Source organism: Thalia democratica, chromosome 2, assembly GCF_965202585.1.
Source record: "Thalia democratica chromosome 2, ktThaDemo2.hap1.1, whole genome shotgun sequence".
In the NCBI taxonomy this organism is placed as follows: Eukaryota; Metazoa; Chordata; class Thaliacea; order Salpida; family Salpidae; genus Thalia; species Thalia democratica.
Genome location: NC_139166.1, coordinates 76022925 through 76044143, shown reverse-complemented (window position 1 = coordinate 76044143; position 21219 = coordinate 76022925). Strand labels below are relative to the sequence as shown.

At 26.4% G+C, this 21219-nt stretch overlaps 1 protein-coding gene across 1 annotated transcript in view; it reads left to right on the top strand.

Annotated features, from left to right (window-relative positions):
* LOC145828956 (complement factor H-like) overlaps positions 1 to 14124 on the top strand; it is a 43251-nt gene extending 29127 nt beyond the window's left edge. Inside the window, exons 21-30 of the mRNA XM_082936700.1 lie at positions 1495 to 1692; positions 1855 to 2043; positions 4108 to 4305; positions 4468 to 4656; positions 6734 to 6931; positions 7102 to 7290; positions 12895 to 13092; positions 13221 to 13415; positions 13649 to 13864; positions 14051 to 14124. Coding sequence (XP_082792826.1) covers positions 1495 to 1692; positions 1855 to 2043; positions 4108 to 4305; positions 4468 to 4656; positions 6734 to 6931; positions 7102 to 7290; positions 12895 to 13092; positions 13221 to 13415; positions 13649 to 13864; positions 14051 to 14124 — 1844 coding nt within the window. The remainder of the gene's footprint in view (positions 1 to 1494; positions 1693 to 1854; positions 2044 to 4107; positions 4306 to 4467; positions 4657 to 6733; positions 6932 to 7101; positions 7291 to 12894; positions 13093 to 13220; positions 13416 to 13648; positions 13865 to 14050) is intronic.
* Positions 14125 to 21219: the final 7095 nt, after the last annotated feature.

Below are 21219 nucleotides of genomic sequence, written 5' to 3'. Positions count from 1 at the left end.
GAAACCTTTTTAAGATCAAATTTGGATGTAAATATATTCTAAATAAAGATTTAGTTATTAAAGACAAAATCAGTCAGAGTTTGTAAAAATAAATGCCTAAAACCTTTTGTTGAATGTCTAAAAATTTTTTAAGAATCTTCGTTATTTTGTTTTGAGTAAATATTTATACGTCATAATTATAAAAATTCATAAAAAAATACAGTTTAAACATTACAGTTTGGTTCAACAACTTAGCTGTTTATTTAAATTTGTTTACATCAGCTATGTTTTACAGAGCTTGATTGGTTGAACTGTTTTTATTTCTAATTTAAAGGCTTTATACCAAATACTTTTTAGATTAAAACTCTTTACTGCTTATTCATATATATTATTTTTTGTTTAAACTTATTAGAGATATTCACAACCCTAAAACTTAGTTTTAAGATATAAGTTCTAAGTTTTGTGGGAGTACAAATTTTAGTTACAATTAATTTTTCTTTACAAGAACAAAATATTAAACGTTTTTTTTAATTTATAAGTAAGCTTACTAAATCTGATATGAAATCAACAATCACTGTATTTATTTAGAGTTTAGGATTTATAATTATGTATCAATTTTAAGTATTAGTCAAAATACTATAATAAACATTTTTACTTATTTTAATACTCGTGTGTAAGCATTTCATTTTAAATTTTGTAAAACACGACAATGCAGCACGTCGTTTTATTATAAATCTTCTGGTTATAATGTTTTTAATTAGTACTTAATTAAATTGAACAATTGTGTTTAGTAATCTATATTCGTTTGAAATAAAAAAGTTTCTTTTATTTATCAAAAAATCTACAAATTTAAAGTATTTGTTATATTGCCTAAAGTACTTTCAAATTATTCTTCAGTAGGCAATTTTTATTTAAAACGATTTTGATAAAGACAAAAAAATCACTAAGAACAACACTCAACCAAGGGAAGATTTGAGATACTTAAAACTATAATATTCTTACTGTAATCTATATTAAAATTTTACATTAGTAAAAGATTAGATATAACACTTATTTTAAAACTTATCACTGAATTTGTTTTGTTAAGGGCATAGGGCGGTCAATCACCTTTTTTACAATTTAGTCTTATTTTATTGAGTTGTAACTAAGCTATTAGTTGCTTTTTACAAATTTTTAAAGCTCAAAATATTAATGAGATAAAGCTGGTTGAAGTCAGAAACTACAATAGTACTAATCAAGACCCCCCAATACCTAAAATGACTTCTAAAGGGGATTTTCCTTACTTTGAAAAAATGTCAGGCTAAATTAGTCTCAGTCAGGCTAAATTTAAAAAATTTTGCGCACGAACCCTGTATTTATAAAAATGTTTTCAAAGCTAAGTAAAAATTTAAGAAAAACAGAAATTTAGTTTTGTTTACTTTTACAAAAACATATCAATATAGTTGTTTTGTATATTGCGCTTAGATTTAAAGTGTATCTAATTTCGATTAGAATAAAAATTAAAATTTTTTTTAGACTGTGGACCATCACCAAATATAACGAATTCTGTAAAAAATGTGGGTAAAGTTGCAAACGTTGATTCAGATACAACAGTTGAGCAAGTTGTATCTTACACTTGCAAAGATCAGTACTTTAAAGTACCAGAGTCTGAAGACACGACCCATACTTGTGTAAATGGATCTTGGGTCAACAATAAGTTCGAATGTCTGAAAAGTAAGTTAAGTAATAAAAAACTATTTGCTACAGAATCACTTTTACTTTCTGCGTTTAAAAGTATTTTAATAAACTATTCTAAGATTTTTTAAAAATTTTATAACTGCAAAAGAAAATAATTCTTTTAAAATGAATTTAAATAGCTTTATAATCAATACTTAGAATGCAATGACGTACCAACTGTACCAAACACTCAATCTCACACTATCACTAATCCAATAAAAAGTGGAGACTACTATTTAAGTGGATCTGAGCTTCAGTATTCATGCAGTAAAAGTTTCTTGCCAAGAGTTTCAAGAATGACTTGTGGTGAAAACGGTGAATGGACTCCAACTTTTGAGTGCTATCCAGGTTTCTGAATGTTACTTAAGATATATATATCCATCTTTCTAAGTTTAATTTAATTAATATTAATATAACATCTTTTTACAAAATCGTAAGACAAGAGTCATTAAATCAATTTAAATAGTTTACAACAGAAGTAACTTTATAACTTGAGTATATTTTATTACTACTTTCAAATATACTATTGTCATTTAAACTGTTTTTATTTTTTAATAAAATGACCGGACTATTTTTATATAGGTATCGATGATTCAAAATGACTATAAAACAATATTTCTAAATAAAATTCATTATTGTTGCTGTCAATTTGTATTTATTGTTCTAACCATAGTGTTTCATAATTCGTACTTGCAAAATTAAGATCAATTTAAATAGAATACATCATTGAACATATCACCCAGAATTTGATATAAATTTAAAGGCATAGAGGAGTGATAATACACTTTTTGACAATTTGATCTAATTTTGTCGAGTTTCAATTAAGCTACAAGTTACCTTGTACATATTGTTAAAGCTAAACATAATTTTTGAGATATAGCCGGTCAAAGTCAGAGACTATAAGAGGTTCCTTATGTGAGGCAAAAAACTATAAAGATACAAAAAAATTTCATTAAAAATCTACCTCCTCCTATGCTTTTGAGATAATTACCTCCAACTTTTAGGAAGTGATCCTTGCAATGTTTTAATATTGGAAAGACATTTACTTAAAGCTTGAGGTTATTATCTCAAAAAACGTAGGAAAAGATATATTTTTAGTTGTATCTAGTCATTTGCGGTTTTAGTTTGCGCTTCCAAAAGGAAACCTATTTTAGTCTCCAGCTTCGACCGGCTATTTCTCAAAAACTTTTTTGAGTTTTAAAAATCTGTAAAAAGCAACTTGTAGCTCAGTTAAAACTCAATGAAGTAAGAATAAATTGTGAATTTACCCCTACGCCATAAATGAAATGATTTTTTCACCTTATTATTAGAAAGGTTAAATTAGTGCTTCAGTTAGTTTTTTTAATATATATTTTTTATGTTAGTTATAATTACTAATTATATCATCAAAGCAGTTTTTTAAAGCAGTGTTAGCGTTTTTAAACTTTGAAACAATATTTAGTAACTATTTTTTTTTTACAGAATACATTTTAAACACTAATTCTAGTTGTTTAGATTTCAAAAAATATTTAAATGTGTTTCAGTTTTGCTTTTATTAAAGATTTATTGAAAATTAAAAATGGTATTTAAGGCCATATAGGGTGGTTCAACACTTTTTTTACAAAAAATAACTTTGATTTTCATATGAAAGCTTAAAGTAACAAACTACAAGCTAGTTTTTATAGATTTCAAAAATATCATTTAACTTTTGAGATATTTAATTTTTTGCAAAAAGTTTCTGATACAAACATATGGACCGCAAGTTTTTTGAGGTCAATCTAATCGGAAATAAAAAATATCACTAAAAATCAATCTCCGCCTTCATTTTTTAAGCAATCTTCTTCAAATTTTCAGTAATTTTTCTTTATATTAAAAGAATAGAATGTTACTTATGAGTTTTAGTAATTTAAAAAAACAAAAACTTAATGAATATTTTTTTGTTCAAATAAAACATTTTTACTTAAAATTTTTTAAAGACCAAAGTAAAGTTTTTTTGTTATTATATAAATATTAGACTGTGAAAGATCGCTTAAAAAATTTACGAGGATATATATTTTAAATAAAAAATAGTCTTTTTTCGCTGTTTCAGTTTTCCCTTCCCATAGGGAACCTATTATGCGGCCCGACTTTGACTGGTCATTACTCAAAAAATAAATCAAATTTTTTTAAAACAATAAATAGCATCTTGAAGCTCAGAAAAAAACTCTTTAAAATAAGATCAACTTTAAAAAACATGGCCGACTCCCCTTTGGCCTTAACGTTGGAAATCAGCTATTTATAAAAATGTTTTCAAAGCTAAGTAAAAATTTGAGAAAAACAGAAATTTAGTTTTGTTTACTTTTACAAAAACATATCAATATAGTTGTTTTGTATATTGCGTTTAGATTTAAAGTGTATATAATTTAGATTAGAATAAAAATAAATTCTTTTTAGATTGTGGATCATCACCAAATATAACAAATTCTGTAAAAAGTGTGGAAAAAGTTGCAAACGTTGATTCAGATACAACAGTTGAGCAAGTTGTATCTTACACTTGCAAAGATCAGTACTTTAAAGTACCAGAGTCTGAAGACACTACCCATACTTGTGTAAATGGATCTTGGGTCAACAATAAGTTCGAATGTCTGAAAAGTAAGTTAAGTAATAAAAAACTATTTGCTACTGAATCACTTTTACTAACTACGTTTAAAAGTATTTTAATAAACTATTCTAAGATTTTTTAAAAATTTTATAACTGCAAAAGAAAATAATTCTTTTAAAATGAATTTAAATAGCTTTATAATCAATACTTAGAATGCAATGACGTACCTACTATACCAAACACTCAATCTCACACTTTCACTAATGCAATAAGAAGTGGAGACTACTATTTAAGTGGATCTGAACTTGATTATTCATGCAGAGAATATTTCGTGCCAAGAGTTTCAAGAATGACTTGCGATGAAAATGGTGAATGGACCCCAACTTTTGAGTGCTATCCAGGTTTCTGAATGTTACTTAAGATATATATATCCAGGTTTATAAGTTTAATTTAGTTAATAATGATATTTCATCTCTTTACACAATCGTAAGAAAAGAGTCAATGAATCAATTTAAATAGTTTTTAACTGAAGTAACTTTATAACTTGAGCATATTTTATTACTTTTTTCAAATATACTATTGTCATTTAAACTGTTTTTATTTTTTAATAAAACGACCGGACTATTTTTTATATAAGTATCGATAATTCAAAATGACTATAAAACAATATTTCTAAATAAAATTCATTATCGTTGTTGTCAATTTGTGTTAATTATTCTAGCCATAGTGTTTCATAATTCGTACTTGTAAAATTAAGATCAATTTAAATAGAATACATCATTGAACATATCACCCAGCATTGATATAAATTTAAAGGCATAGAGGAGTGATAATACACTTTTTGACAATTTGATCTAATTTTGTTGAGTTTTAACTGAGCTACAAAATACCTTGTACTTATTGTTAAAGCTAAAAATAATTTTTGATATATAGCCGGTCAAAGTCAGAGACTTTAAGAGGTTCCTTATGTGAGGCACAAACTATAAAGATACAAAAATATTTTATTAAAAATCTACCTCCTCCTATGCTTTTGAGATAATTACCTCCAACTTTTAAGAAGTGATCCTTGCAATGTTTCAATATTGGAAAGACATTTACTTAAAACTTGAGGTTATTATCTCAAAAAACGTAGGAAAAGATATATTTTTAGTTGTATCTAGTCATTTGCGGTTTTAGTTTGCGCTTCCAAAAGGAAACCTATTTTAGTCTCCACCTTCGACCGGCTATTTCTCAAAAACTTTTTTGAGTTTTAAAAATCTGTAAAAAGCAACTTGTAGCTCAGTTAAAACTCAATGAAGTAAGAATAAATTGTGAATTTACCTCTACGCCATAAATGAAATGATTATTTAATCCTATTATTAGAAAGGCTAAATTAGTGGTTCAGTTAGTTTTTTTTTAACTCATACCTGGTATGTTAGTTTTAATTACTAATTATATCATCAAAGCAGTTTTTTTAAAGCAGTGTTAGCGTTTTTAAACTTTGAAACAATATTTAGTAACTATTTTTTTTTTACAGAATACAATTTAAACACTAATTCTAGTTGTTTAGATTTCAAAAAATATTTAAATGTGTTTCAGTTTTGCTTTTATTAAAGATATATTGAAAATTAAAAATGGTATTTAAGGCCATATAGGGTGGTTCAACACTTTTTTTACAAAAAATAACTTTGATTTTCATATGAAAGCTTAAAGTAACAAACTACAAGCTAGTTTTTATAGATTTCAAAAATATCATTTAACTTTTGAGATATTTAATTTTTTGTAAAAAGTTTCTGATACAAACGTATGGACCGCAAGTTTTTTGAGATCAATTTTCTCGGAAATTTAAAATATCACTAAAAATCAATCTCCGCCTTCATTTTTTAAGCAATGTTCTTCAAATTTTTTAGTAATTTTTCTTTATATTAAAAGAATAGAATGTTACTTATGAATTTAAGTAATTTAAAAAAACAAAAACTTAGTGAATATTTTTTTGTTCAAATAAAAAATTTTTACTTAAAATTTTTTATAGACCAAATTAAAGTTTTTTTGTTATTGTATAAATATTAGACTGTGAAAGTTTGAAGAAGATCGCTTAAAAAATGTACGAGGATATATATTTTTAATAAAATAGTCTTTTTTCGCTGTTTCAGTTTTCCCTTCCCATAAGGAACCTATTATGCGGCCCGATTTTGACTGGTCATATCTCAAAAAATAAATCAAATTTTTTTAAAACAATAAATAGCATCTTGAAGCTCAGAAAAAAACTCTTTAAAATAAGATCAACTTGTAAAAAACATGGCCGACTCCCCTATGGCCTTAACGTAGGAAATCAGCTATTTATAAAAATGTTTTCAAAGCTAAGTAAAAATTTGAGAAAAACAGAAATTTAGTTTTGTTTACTTTTACAAAAACATATCAATATAGTTGTTTTGTATATCGCACTTAGATTTAAAGTGTATCTAATTTCGATTAGAATAAAATTAGAATTCTTTTTAGATTGTGGACCATCACCAAATATAACAAATTCTGTAAAAAGTGTGGAAAAAGTTGCAAACGTTGATTCAGATACAACAGTTGAGCAAGTTGTATCTTACACTTGCAAAGATCAGTACTTTAAAGTACCAGAGTCTGAAGACACTACCCATACTTGTGTAAATGGATCTTGGGTCAACAATAAGTTCGAATGTCTGAAAAGTAAGTTAAGTAATAAAAAACTATTTGCTACTAAATTACTTTTACTAACTACGTTTAAAAGTATTTTAATAAATTATTCTAAGATTTTTTAAATATTTTTAAGTTTTATAACTGCAAAAGAAAATAATTCTTTTAAAATGAATTTAAATAGCTTTAAAATCAATACTTAGAATGCAATGACGTACCTACTATACCAAACGCTCAATCTCACACTTTCACTAATCCAATAAGAAGTGGAGACTACTATCTAAGTGGATCTAAGCTTGAGTATTTATGCAATGAAAAATTCTCGCCAAAAGTTTCAAGAATTACTTGCGGTGAAAACGGTGAATGGACTCCAACTTTTGAGTGCTATCCAGGTTTCTGATTATAAGTAAAGATATATGTATCCAGGTTTCTAAGTTTAATTTAGTTAATATTGATATAACATCTTTTACATAAGCGTAAGACAAGAGTCATTGAATTAAATTAAATAATTTTTAACATAGATAACTTAATAGCTTGAATATTTTATACTATTGTTGCAAAATAAACTAGTGTCATTTAAACTGTGTTTATTATCTTATAATCAGCCTGACTATTTTTACTGAATAAAAGTTTCGAGGATTCAAAATGACGATAAGAAAATATTTCTAAATAAAATATTATTGTTACCTCAATTCGTATTAATTATTCTAAGCAAAGTAGTTCATAATTCGTACTTATAAATTTAAGATCAATTTAAATAGAATACATTATTTAAAATTATCACTAAACATTCGATATAAAGTAAATGATATGATTTTTTTACCCTATTATAAAATAAGCTTAAATTACTGCTTCCGTTAGATTAGTTTTCATATATATCTGGTGGCTAGCTGTCTAATTTGCACGAGCGTACAAAATTGCATGAGGGGACATAATTGCACAAAGATAGTTTTGCACGAAGATACTTTTGCATGAAGACACTTTTGCACGATCAGACAATTTTGCATGAAGACAATTTTGCACGGGTTAAATTAATTTATGTTATTTTTAGTTTTTTCTTAATTATTTTCATTAATTTTTTCAAGTTTTTTTTTACTATCACTGTTACCCCTAGCTCTTACCTTCGGTCGGTAAGTTATTTTTATTTATTTTTTTTTAATTTTGATTTTGTTTCAAATGTTTTTTTTTAGTTTATTTAGAATAAAATATTTTTTTTTCTATTACTCTTACCCCTTACCCTTAGCTTCGGTCGGTCGTTTTTTTTTTAATTAACTTTTTTTAACTCTATTTTCTTTATTTTTTTGGTTATATTTTTATTATTTTTACTATCACTGTTACCCCTTACCCTCAGTCAGTAACATTAAAATTTTATTTTTTTTATTAGATTATTTTTTAGTTTTTTTTTCTGTTTTTATTTAGTTTTAATTTTTATTCTAAACTCTCCTGCAAAAGTTTAACTCGTGGAAAATTGACTCTTCGTGCAGAATCATCTTCGTGCAATTCTGTTCCCTAGTGCAATTTTGTGCCCTTGTGCAAATTTGACTTCGTGCAATTTCGTGCAATCTTGCAATTTTGTTCTCGTTTCCTTTTTGTAACTTCGTGCAATTTAGTAACCTCGTGCAATTTAGTCCCGTTCCCATATCTGGTATATTAGGTACAATTATTTTTTCAAAAGCAGTTTTTTAAAGCAGTATTTGCCTTTTTTAAAACCTCTTATTTCAGTATATAAAAAATGGGAACGGGTCACTTTTGCACGGCGTAACTTTCGCCCAAGGGGACAATTTTGCACGGCGACTTTTTAGCACGAGGGGTCACTTTAGCACAAAGGGACATTTTTGCACGGCGACTCTTTTACACGGAGGGTCATTTTTGCACGGCGTCACTTTGCACGAGGAGACACTTTTGCACGGTCGTCACTTTTGCACGCAGGGTCATTTTTGCACGGAGTCACATATGCACGGCGATATTTTTCACGATGACAATTTTTTACGGCAGCATTGTTGCACAACGTCACGTTTTTACGGTGACATTTTTGCACAGCGACATTTTGGCATGAACACTTTTTTGCACGGATCATCACTTTTGTATGCAGGCTGATTGAAAGTTTTTAAGCTAGTACCAAATATGTAACATAAAAAGAAACTTTAAACTAAATTTTTTTAACATACTTATATTAAAGGCAAAAATTAAAGATTTAAAACCCTTAACAGTAAAGTTTATGTTAGAAGCAAACTAGCAAAAAGATAAAATGAAAAATTTTATAAATGATTTATACCAGGGAGAAAAATGATTTATTTAAAAAGTAAGATTAAAAAAAATACTTTAAGTGTAAGTAAATTGTTCTAGTTTATTTTGAATTTTTATGTATTAATTAACAACTGTACTTTTTTATATATTTTACTATACGAATACAAGTTTATTGTCCATATGATGGACCTAGGCATCAAAACCTAGACCACTTAAACTGAAATACACATACTGAAAAAATAAAATTAACACAAAAAGTTTATTTATTAAAACAAAGATAAAAACATAACTTGATACAAAATATATAGGTTAACATAAAAATCAAAATTTTAACCACAAACTTATACTTATTTACGCTTTGATGTAGTATGATCAACATCAAATACTTAAATGCATTGACTAACAACAAAAATAAAACCTAACGCTTCAAGTACATTAACAAGACTAGCCAGATGAATAATCATTAAACACACTGAAAAAGGACTCATAATTAATAGAGTAAAGGTTCTGCTAATATATTTGAACTATAAACTTAGCTAAATCTTAAGATTAAATCAACGGTTGATAAAAATTACTTATTAGTTTTACTAACAAAAATATAATTCAAATAAAATTTTTTAACTTTAATTGAAATTCTTTAATTTTTTTGCATGATACTAATTCATTTGGAAGTTTGTTCAGTATTTCAACTGACCGATAAAAAAAAAATATGCCAAGCCTCATTATTGAAATAAAGTTTGTACGTAATTTTTTTGTTATTTTCTCTCAGTAAGTAATTAGTTCTATTAAGTTCAAAAATTGATTGTATATTAATTGTAGTTTTACCGTTAACTAATTAAAAAAAAGATCAAATTCAAGTTTCCTGTAACCTAATGAATTAATATTAAGTTTAGTTAGTCTATCAAGGTAAGACATACCAGAAATATTGCAGCGGTTGAAGACTAATATGGTATATTTTCTTTGAACATATTCTATATGGTTAGTATCTTTTTTTTTTATGTAGATCAGATTGGTGTTTATATTTTAACTTAGGACGAATTTAAATGATAAAAGACTTATTAAGGATGTTTATTTCCGGAGACTTAAAGCTCTTTAAATCTTGAAAAGATGTAGTTGATGCAATTCGGTAAACGTAATTAAAATGGTGATTCAATTTAAAATTTTTTAGCAATAAAAGTTCTAAGATCTTTAAACACTTTAGTTGAAAATAAGTTGATATTGTTTATTTTAAAGTCAAAAGTAGAGATAGTAGTGTTTTTTTTTAATATTTAGAACTTACATTTATTAGGTTTTAGTTTAAATTGCTTTACTTTAGCCAATCGTAAATTTTATCTAAGGAATATTGTAAAGTTGTGTTCGGTTGGTAAATTTTTTTTTGTCATCTGCAAAGAGGCTAATGTTGCTGCTAAAATCAACTAGCAATCTAGTAATTGAAAACAGAACGTTCGGTTAGGGAGAAAACTAAATTGTTTAGGAAATATAAGTCTATGAAATAATCCAAGTTTAAATCATGAGAAATGCGCTATTTTATTGCTCCTTTTATTCTCTCGCTAAATTAAAAAAAAATTTCCATATAACTAAAAAATAAATATCAAGTAAAATCTGAAATACCTTTACACTTCATAAATTAACTAAATCTTTTTTATTTAGTCTAACAATTATTTAAAATAAAAATAAATTTAAAATATTTATTTAACAACTAAATAGTGCTAATTTTAACATTCAAGTGAATATAAGTAAAAAATAAGTCTCAAGGTTCGTGTTTTGTAGCCCTACTAAGTTAAGTTTATATTTATGTTTAAAATTTAACGAAATTCAGTTTATTTTTATTTAAAATATTTAAAACTAAAAAAACTGTATTCATCTAGTTTATTTAAATTAAGATAGTAAATATGAATTAATGAATTGTGGTACGTTACTATATTGTTCTACGTAAAACTTCAAATAAAAACTTTATATTAAAATTACTTAAAAACAACTACCACATTTTATTCTTTTAAAACAACTTGCGTTTAAAAGCGAATATTATTTAAGTTGACAAAAAAAAAAATTTAAGGGCATAAGGGGGGGTCCACCTTGATTTTTACAAGTTGATTTTATTTTATAGAATTTTATCTGAGCTATCAGACATTTTTAACTGATTTTTTGAGATATGAGAGATCAAAGTCGGTGACTTCTGTAGGTTCCTAATGGAAGGCGCAAACTAAAAACACAAAAAAAGACCATTTTACTAAAAATCTATCTCCTCCTTCATTTTTTAAGCAATCTTCTTTAAATTTTCACAGAAATTGTATTATTAAATTTAAAAAAGATTGAATGCAGGAATTTTTTAATTTTGAAAAATGAAATTTTTAATTAAAAAAACCACCTATTTTTTTTAATTTTTTTATCTAAAATTTTTATTTTTTAATACTTTTAGATTCCAACATTCAAAGTCTTATAAACTAAAACGTTTCCTGAAAGTTTGAGGTCTCTAGCTCAAAAAATGAAGGCGAAGATAGATTTTTAGTGATTTTTTAAAATTCCGAGAAAAATGACCCTGAAAAATTTGCGGTCTATACGTTTGTATCGGAAACTTTTTATAAAAATCACAGAAAAAAAATTAAATAAAATTTTTAGTTCTATAAAAACTGACTTGTAGTTTGTACTTCGTGCTTTCATATAAGATCCAATGTTATTTTTAGTAAAAAGAAAATTCTGACCCCCCTATGCCCTTAATTTATTTAAATTTTTATTTGATAAAATAAAGATAAGAAGCGTGCAAAAGTGAAGCTCCGTTCAAAATTGACTGATTATTAAAATTTACGCAGTTCATAAGTATACCTGTGAAAATATAACGCCGTGCGAAAGTGATGCTTTGCCAAAATGTCGCCATGCAAATGTAACGTCGTGCAAAAGATTTGACTTGTAAAAATGTCGCCGTGCAAAAGTGACCCTCCGTGCAAAAGAGTCGCCGTGCAAAAATGTCCTTTCGTGCTAAAGTGAAGACCGTGCAAAATTGACGCCGTGCAAAAGTGTTCCCTCGTGCAAAAAACCCTGCGTGCAAAAGTGACGCAGTGCAAAAGTGATGCTCGTGCAAAAGTGTCCCCTCATGCAAAAGTGACCCTTCGTGCAAAACTGTCCACTCTTGCAAAAGTGACACCCACCCATAGAAAATAGTTACGACGCATTGTGACAATATAGTCGAGATGGAGCAACATAAACTAACTTAAATGCAGTAACCTATAACACTTAAATTTTCCCTTTGTAGCTTTTTTATAATATTGACTATTTTGATACATAAAACAAATTAGAGATATCTTTAAATTTTTTTTCACATGCCATATGATGGTATCACGCTTCGCTCTAGTTGCATACATTTAATCATTCTTCAAAGCTTCTTTAATAAAACGGTTAAAAGTCTTAAAAATGAAATTACTATCATTATTTGAAATAACAATACTTTTGGTAAAAAGTTGGTGTTATAAAAATTTAGGTTTTTTATTAGCTCTGTAAAGTAACTGTTTATAACACCGGGATACTCTCTTCCGGTTAATTTATAATGCTATTCTTTTCAACACGTTAATCCAATTCATTTTAGCTTATATACTACCGCTTGCGTATTGAAAATTTACCATATTGCCTACTGAGAAACTTGTTGTTTTTACTTAATAAAAGTTCTATTTCTATTTTGTAATTTTTTTACGTTATGCTTAATTTTATGTGATATAATTTACAAATTATTTCTAAAAATCCTAGTGTTTTTCCAGATTGTGGCCCATCACCAACAATACCAAACGCAGTAAAAACTATTAACTTAGAATATCAAGTTAATTCAGAAACAATCGAGCAAAGAGTTACTTACACTTGCAAAAATTTGTACTTTTTGGTGCCAGAATCTGTGAACACAACTTACAACTGTGTAAATGGTGGAGAATGGGAGAAGAATGAATTTGAATGTTTAAAAAGTCGGTCAAATTGTTTATTTTCATATAAAGCTTTAATTTTTGTTAATGTTGTCGCTAATCAAAGTAACTAAATTGAACATTTTATAGTCTAAAAACTTAAGTGTTTTAACTTTTAGTAAAAACTACAGAATGTCCTTCGCTTAATGTGCCAGACGGGTCAGTAGAAGTTTTAGATCACAAGCATCCACCCGGTAATCTTTTGCCTGGAGAAGTTGTGCGAATTGAATGCGACAGCGATTTTGTTTTATATGACAGTGAAGACGTCTACGAGTGTTTGGACAACGGTAGTTGGAACAACACAAATGAAGCAATTTGCATGAAAGGTTAGATCAATTTTGAAAAAAAAAATTGTTTACTCTGACTAACTATGTTAAATTGTTATATAAACTAGATTTTCGTAATCTTAATTTTAAAACTATTGACTGAAGTATTATGGCAAAAACTGCTTAATACATAATTACCACAACTTTTGGGTTTTTAAACCTTTATTTGTTACATTACGGTTTTTTGAAAAACTATATTTTAGGACTACTTTTAACAATTATGTCCTCAACAGAATGTCCTGAACCACCTAAAATAAATGAATACGAAGTGGAGTATGAATACAGCGTTGAAAACAACCGGTATTTCTTAGACACCACTGTCAGGTACACTTCTTGCAAGGCCGACAATTACGAACTGTTTCCTGCAGACGTCAGAAACGGAAAAAGTCTTTTGACATGTGGCAGGACTGGCCAGTGGAGCCCGGAAACAGCTCCAAACTGCGGTCTAAGTGAGTTCTACTTTTAACTAAAATATATCAAAAATTTTAAAGTTATCACTTATAACAAAAGTAGATATAAAATACAATGTTTTTATTTAATGCTTTTTTTATGATCTTTTCAATTTTTTTTTACCTGTTACGAACTCTGTCACTTTCGCTTTCTTGTCTCTATTAACTGTTGACGTTTTGCAACAGGTTGCGACGTGGAACTTATAGCGTGCGATTATGTAGCAACCTGCCCTGATCCCGAAAATGCAGCGATTCTCTAAAGCTTGGCTTTCATGAATCGTACAGATGAATTCGTTAATGTTGGCAGCGAAGGAAACTGGACGAGGCGCCAAAGAAAATTATTCTGCTATCGAGATTATTTTATTGACGACGTTAACAAAAGATTGCTCACTTGCGAAACTGGAAAACCTTGGTGGCCTTATCCGTTGCCAAAATGCCTTAGAGGTTGTGTAGTTGCAGCTAATTTTAAAGCTTATTTTAGCCACTGGTAATTTACAACTAGCTTTGTGTAACAATTTGTTGATAAAAGTAGTCTTATGTTTCAAACTTACGAGTACATTCAAACAAGCTGTGAACAAATAGCATTTATTTATTTTACTTAATTTACAAAAAAACAGTTTTGCTACATTTCTAGTTTTGTAGCGTTAAATAATTTTCCTGTTTGTTTTTTAGAATTGTTAGAAAAATATCACAGTTTTGTATTTACACAGATAAAATTAAAGCAAAATGTTTTATTTTTGAAAAATATTTTGAAATCATAACATTAGTATATTGAACTAATGTATCAAGATATCAACCACACAGAAATAAATTTTCGTTTTTTACAGCATGCCCAAGAGATTTTTCCGATTACGACAATGTTGCCAGTAGGGAGTTTTCAAATGAAAACAATTACGCAGGTGGAAGTGTGCAAAATGATTTCTTTGTTGGAACTACGGTCAAGTACACATGTAGTGGTGGGTTTGTAGCTGCGAACGACGGCGAATCGACTTGCTCGGAACATGACGGTTGGCAACCGCCTGTTGCTTGCACTGAGCTGTGAAAATAACCAGCACTTTGATCATTTGTTGTTTTTGTTTTTTTTTATTCTAATTTCAATATACTTGTTTATAGGTTTTATGGTATTAAACTGGACGCTTGTTTTTATTTATTTTTTGTTAAAGTTTGCATCAAATATATGTTTTTGTTTACTTTTTGTTGTTTTTTTATTTGTTTTACAATTAAATTAATTTGCACAGGTTCTTAAAAAAAAATTATATGATTTCCAATTACATGTTTTTCAAAAAAAATTTTTGCGTTAACATGTACCCGTATAATAATTTAACCCAATCCATCAACTCAAGAGATAAAATAATGTTTGCATTCTATTTATTTCTAATATGTTTAATTTAAGGTTTTCTTATTTTAGCAATTAATTAGAAAAAAAAAATGCAGCAATAAAACAGTTAGATAAAAAAAACCAAACAATTTTTGTGAAACTTTTGTTTACATTAAGAAACTATAATAAAAATTGAACAGATAGAAATTTAATAGGTTCAAAGTTGAAGTCAACATATCAACTTGATATTGATAAAGGTTTTATTTATCATATAATTTATAAAACCGTAAAGATAAACAAAAATAGATTCCAGTTTGAATTTTTTTAAGTTGATATAAAGTTAATAATATTAATGAAGTTCAAGAGTAAAAATTAAAAAAACATAACGAGAGAAACAATATAAAATATGCTATCAAAAGTTATATGGAACAAGCAAAATTCACAACTGTATTTGATCAATTATTTAGATTTGTAAAAAAAATAAGAATAGGATATTGAATTATGGGCTTGGCTTTTGCTATTCAAATGTAATTTTACCGGGAAAAGTTAAAAATTACTCACAAATTGTACACAAGCATTCAATATTAGGCTTAATTTGCAATAACATATTGCTTAGTTTAAAGTACAGTATGATACTAATTATTAAATCATTTATGTCAAATTATGGTCAAAAAGTATTCTTAAATGGCAAAAGTAAAACTAACACATTTATGTCTATTATTATTAGTAGTCATTTAGTATTATTACTGAGTAGTTTAAGTTTTAGAATATATGTGTTTTTAATGAGATATTAAAAACTCTTTTTATGTCTTTTTAATTGATAATATATTGCAATCAAATAAAAAGTGTATCGTTAAATATTGTTCCTTTTTTAATTTAAAACATAAACAGAGTATTAGTCTTACCTAGCTCTTCAGTTCGTCAAAGAACATATTTTCTGCATTGCAAAGTCACGTTTTTCATTCGATTGAGAAGTTTCTGAGGTTTTTTTTGTTCTTTTAATCTCAAAAAGAACATTTCTATTAGGCAGATCAATATCAGGTACTGCAGCCTTCTTTTGCTCCTGATATATTTTAAATTAAAAGATTACTATAAAAAAATAGATCGTAGCAATTAGATGTACCACTTAAATAGTCATCATTTGAAAATAAATAAATAATTAGACGGATCCACTTTTCTGTTAGTTTTTAAGAAAAAGGGAAACTATTTAAATATTATATACTAAACCGGTGTTTTTATATTGTTTGATTCAACAGTAAGTTTTATTTCATGATCTTTAAACAAAATTAAAGTTACACAAAATGATTAGATAGAGTAAAATAATGAGTCATAAAAATAATCTAGAAACTAAAAGCTCAGTGAAATTTTAATGGTTAAATAACATTAGCTTTGTTTAAAGTCAGAATTAAACTTAAAAATTGTTTATAAACTGTATAAAATATGAACTATGAAAGCATGCAAAACACAAACCTAACGTAAGTATTGTCTTTTAAAACTACGTAATACAGATCAATCGTTTTCAATTTCCAACTCCTAGTGTAATAAACCTCGAAACCTACAGGAAGAAAGTTGAGTCCAAACTGAATATTTCTCAAAAGTAAATAAAAGTAAACTTTGATAAAAAAGTTGTATTATATTAGTCTTTACCTAGTATTTAATAAACAAATAATGTTTGCCTTTTAATGTAAAAAAGATAAAATTGACTTTTTTTCCGTGCGTAGCTTTATTAAGTCATTTAATTATATCATTTAGTTTTTAATAACAATCCCTTTATTATTATTTTTTAAATATGTAAAAAATTTAAAAATAATATATTGTTTTTATGATTCGTGTTTTGCCCTTTTTTTTTACTGATTAAAAGCTTACCTTTTAAATTTCACTTCGTATAAACGGTCTTGGACCTTCAAATTTTTGCTTCTTATTTATAACAGTTTTAATTTTTTAAGTGTTTAATGTTTTGTTTTCAATAGTTTTTCGTAATATTCGTGCCATTTTTTTTGCTCATAAAAACATAATCTGAACATGTTAATTTCAAGTATTAAATAACGAATATTAACGATAAAATTATAATAAATATATATGGCTAATGCAATGGTCAATATAACTGTTTTAAAACTATAAATACCTTTTACGATTTAAAAACTTAACTTTTTAACTGATATTAAAATTAAAATTTTATTATATTGTACTAAACTTTATTTCTATCTTAATTTTATTTATTCGTTATCTTTTTAAAATTATTGAAAGAAAATAAATAAAAAACTTCATTTAAAAAACTTTTAAAATAGGGAAATAACTTAATATATTTTCAATAACTGTTTTTTTGTTGCTTTTAATGCTTACTATACAATAATGTTATATATAGAGAAAGATTATTTTTACTAAATCTATAAATTTATTTTTGAAAATCATATGTTTAATTAAACTAAAGTATGGAATAGCCCATGGTTTAAATTCAATGTACTGATAGAGGTTTTAGTGATATTTGCAAAATTTTCAATTTTTAACTATTTTAAGAAATAATAAACACATCAAAAACCCTAAAATTATAATCTTAGTTTAATGAACTATTAGAACCTATAAACCTACACTTGATATATAAAAGGTTTATGACAATTTTTAGTAATAATTGATGTTAAGTAATTACATTGTAACTAAATTTATATATATGTATATATTTGAATAACCGCCAGGGGGCGTTAGACGACCGTTTATTTAATCACATAATAAAACTTTTATAATGTTTGTTATTGCGCTCAGTTTAGCCATAAAACCGTGCAGAAGGCACACCAAATTTAAGATTTTAAGACACTAATTGAATTTAAGAACTTTTTATGATTTTCATTTTATAAGATTTTTACGCTTATTTGCATGATTGTATTGTGCTCAGTTTAGCCATCGTAGTGCATGAAGCACAACATATATCAAGACTCTGTATTATAAGTAAGACCTATTGTTGTATTTAAGATTGTGATATTCAGACACTTTAAGAACATTTTTGTTTGTAAATTTTGTGTTTACTTGATCTGTTTATTTTAGCAGTTTTATTCTACTGATATATTAGCTGCTTTATCACTTCCACTCTCTAGTTGTCACATTAACATTATTGTTTCAATAAAATAAATTCATTAAAGAAACTATATATTAAGTTTATTACATATTTATTAATTACTAAGTTAAACCTAATGATTAAGGTAAATTCAGTAAAAGCCTTAGTTTAGCACTAAATATGGATTTCCCCCAATTAAAAGTAGTTCCTACAACAGGCCAAGGACTACAAATGGTGACCCTGTGTTTACCAAGAGTATGCAACCTTTTAATGCTACTGAAGTAGAAATACTTAACTCTTTAAATTTAAGAAATGACAATAGTATCATGATGGCAGACCATATAAACCCACAAAATTTACCCTCAAGAGAACCATCTCGCTACACAGAAACGCTAAAGTTCGCAACCAATTAGATAAATTTAAATCAAACAAAACATTATAGTAAGTTTAACACACAATACTTTAATAATCAAATAAACACAACCGCGAAAAAAATGTAAAAGAAATATAAAATTCTAGTTTGAGTAAAATGTTTTGTGTAGATAGTTTCACCTAATATTCATTCGCTGGATGGCAAAAGCCGTATAGAGTGTAGAAAAAATTCTACACTTTAAATTTATTGATAAAACTTACTACAACATATATCAAGAATGAAAAATACAAATGTGTTTCGTTTTATCACTCAGTAATGATGTTAAGTATATTCAAGTTTCAAAAAAAAGTATTCTTTAAGGCGATATAGAAACGAACAATAAATAAATTTTGTTACAGTTTTACATTTTTTAGTTTTATTCTTACAAGTTACAAATTAAAAGTTTAAAACTCGTTAGTCTCAGAAATTAAATTTTGGTTAAAATTGGAAGTTTTTTTTTCGGTTTTAAATGGTTATGATGGAAAAATTTAATAATAAAATTTAAAAATATCTTTAAAAAATGTTTATAATAATATGAAACAGTTAGTTAAAGCTTTTTTTAAATTTTCTCTAGTATATGTTGAAATATAAAATTTGAAAGGTTTTAAGATATTTATATTATATAATTTACAAAAAGCTTTTTCGTTAGTATTTGTTTTCTTCGTTATTTAGTTTAAAAACAAGTAACATAATAGGTAATTTATTTCTTGAACAGCGTTACTATTATTATTAAACAAAATTACAATCTTACCGGTAAATAAATATTACATAAAATAAAAGCATTCACATCTTAAAAAAAAAATTTTTGAGTTAACCTGATTATGGATAAATTTAGCGTACTTAGCTTAAAGTTTTAATAAAAAAACTTTATTTAAATACCGAAGGATTACAAGTTGAACAATTAAAAATTAAAAGTAAACTACGAAAAAGTATACTTCGAATTTATTTAAATACTATTAAACATAAAAATTTAATCTACTTGTTTACCTCAAACAAACTTTATCTATATTTTTTAGAACACTTTCAAAAATAATGGACAAGTTTAAAAGCTTTGAGAAGGTTTTGCTAGAATGCAAACCACTAAAGTTTGCAAATGTAAACATCACAAACTTTACAACGAAAATTTTCTACGATAGCTAAGAAAGTATTAACAAAACTATAACAACCATGTACTACAAAGTTTCGTCTTTTGAAAACGTAACTCTTCAAAAATGCTTTGCTTTGAACCAAATCAGTGATCCATTAATGATAAACCTTATTTGTCAAGACAATGAAAATTCAAATGAAATTTATTTTATTAATGAAACTAAGAATTTTAATGAAACTGAATTAGAAAATTCAACGAAATTGTTCTATAATGGTCTAACTCCCGAGGAAGATGAAAGAGAGAGGCAAAAATATAATATTATTCTAACTGTATTGTTCGTGATTTTGATTGGCGGGTCGTTAGTTTCCATGTTGAGATGCACTGAGAAGATTTTTCCATGTTTGGCTTCGGAAGATGATTCTTGTTCAGACGATGAATACAAACAAGTTAGTTGATTTTAGTTTGTTTTAAAAACTGTAGTTAGAAATATTCTTATTCTTTAGTTTACAGATCTAAAACAAATGTTTATTTTAATTTTACTAAATACTAATTTTTTAGTTGTCAACCTTACAAATTATCAAAATAAGCAATTTTCAAACATAATGATAAATGATATAGAAATTGAAAAACTACAACTACTTTAAAGTGTTTAAAATTTATGGTTGCATGACAGTTTGAGTTCTGAAAAACTAAATTCCGACAGTTCAAGTTCTTAAAAACTTGCTTTAAGGGCTACATATCAAAAGGTAACACATATAATAAAAACATAATACTCATACAGTACTGAATATTAAGATTGTGATGAAAAAAAAATCATGTTTAACATATGAAAACATATAAACACTTACATTTTATTTTCAATGTTTGAGAAGAGTAGATTTTAGTTATTTCCACTAAAACTGTTTTAATAGTTTTTATAAGAAATATAGTTCTTAAATAGTTTTTTGACTGATTTAACTAATTTCCCGAATTAATATTATTATAAGGTGACGCTTTGTTATTTAAAACAATTTAATTTAGTTTGTGACTAATGGTAGGTTAAAAACATAATTTTTCAATAAAAACTATTCTAACCGTAAGTTTTAGTAAACATGCTATGACTCTATATTAAAGTTTACTTTTTTTTTGGAATACTTTTAATACAATAGATGTAAGTTTTATTTTTTAATTAAGTTAAGTTGTAGACTTCATTTTTGAAACCAAAAACTAAAAGTTGTTCAAATTAAATTTAAATTTAAACACCATGACAACGATAATTTTTATGTGATCATACACAAACTGCTACTAGAAATTATAAGATATAATAGTAACTTAAACGTATTTCTAACTTAAAAGTTTAAATAAAAAAAGTTCTATATAATGTTTATTACCCTTTGTTATTGTATACAGAAATTTCTGAAAACTACTTTAGATATTGTAAATTTTACTTCTGTTTACCTCCTTTTGTTTCCCTGAACCACTTAAACTTCTTAAACATTAAGAAGTTGGC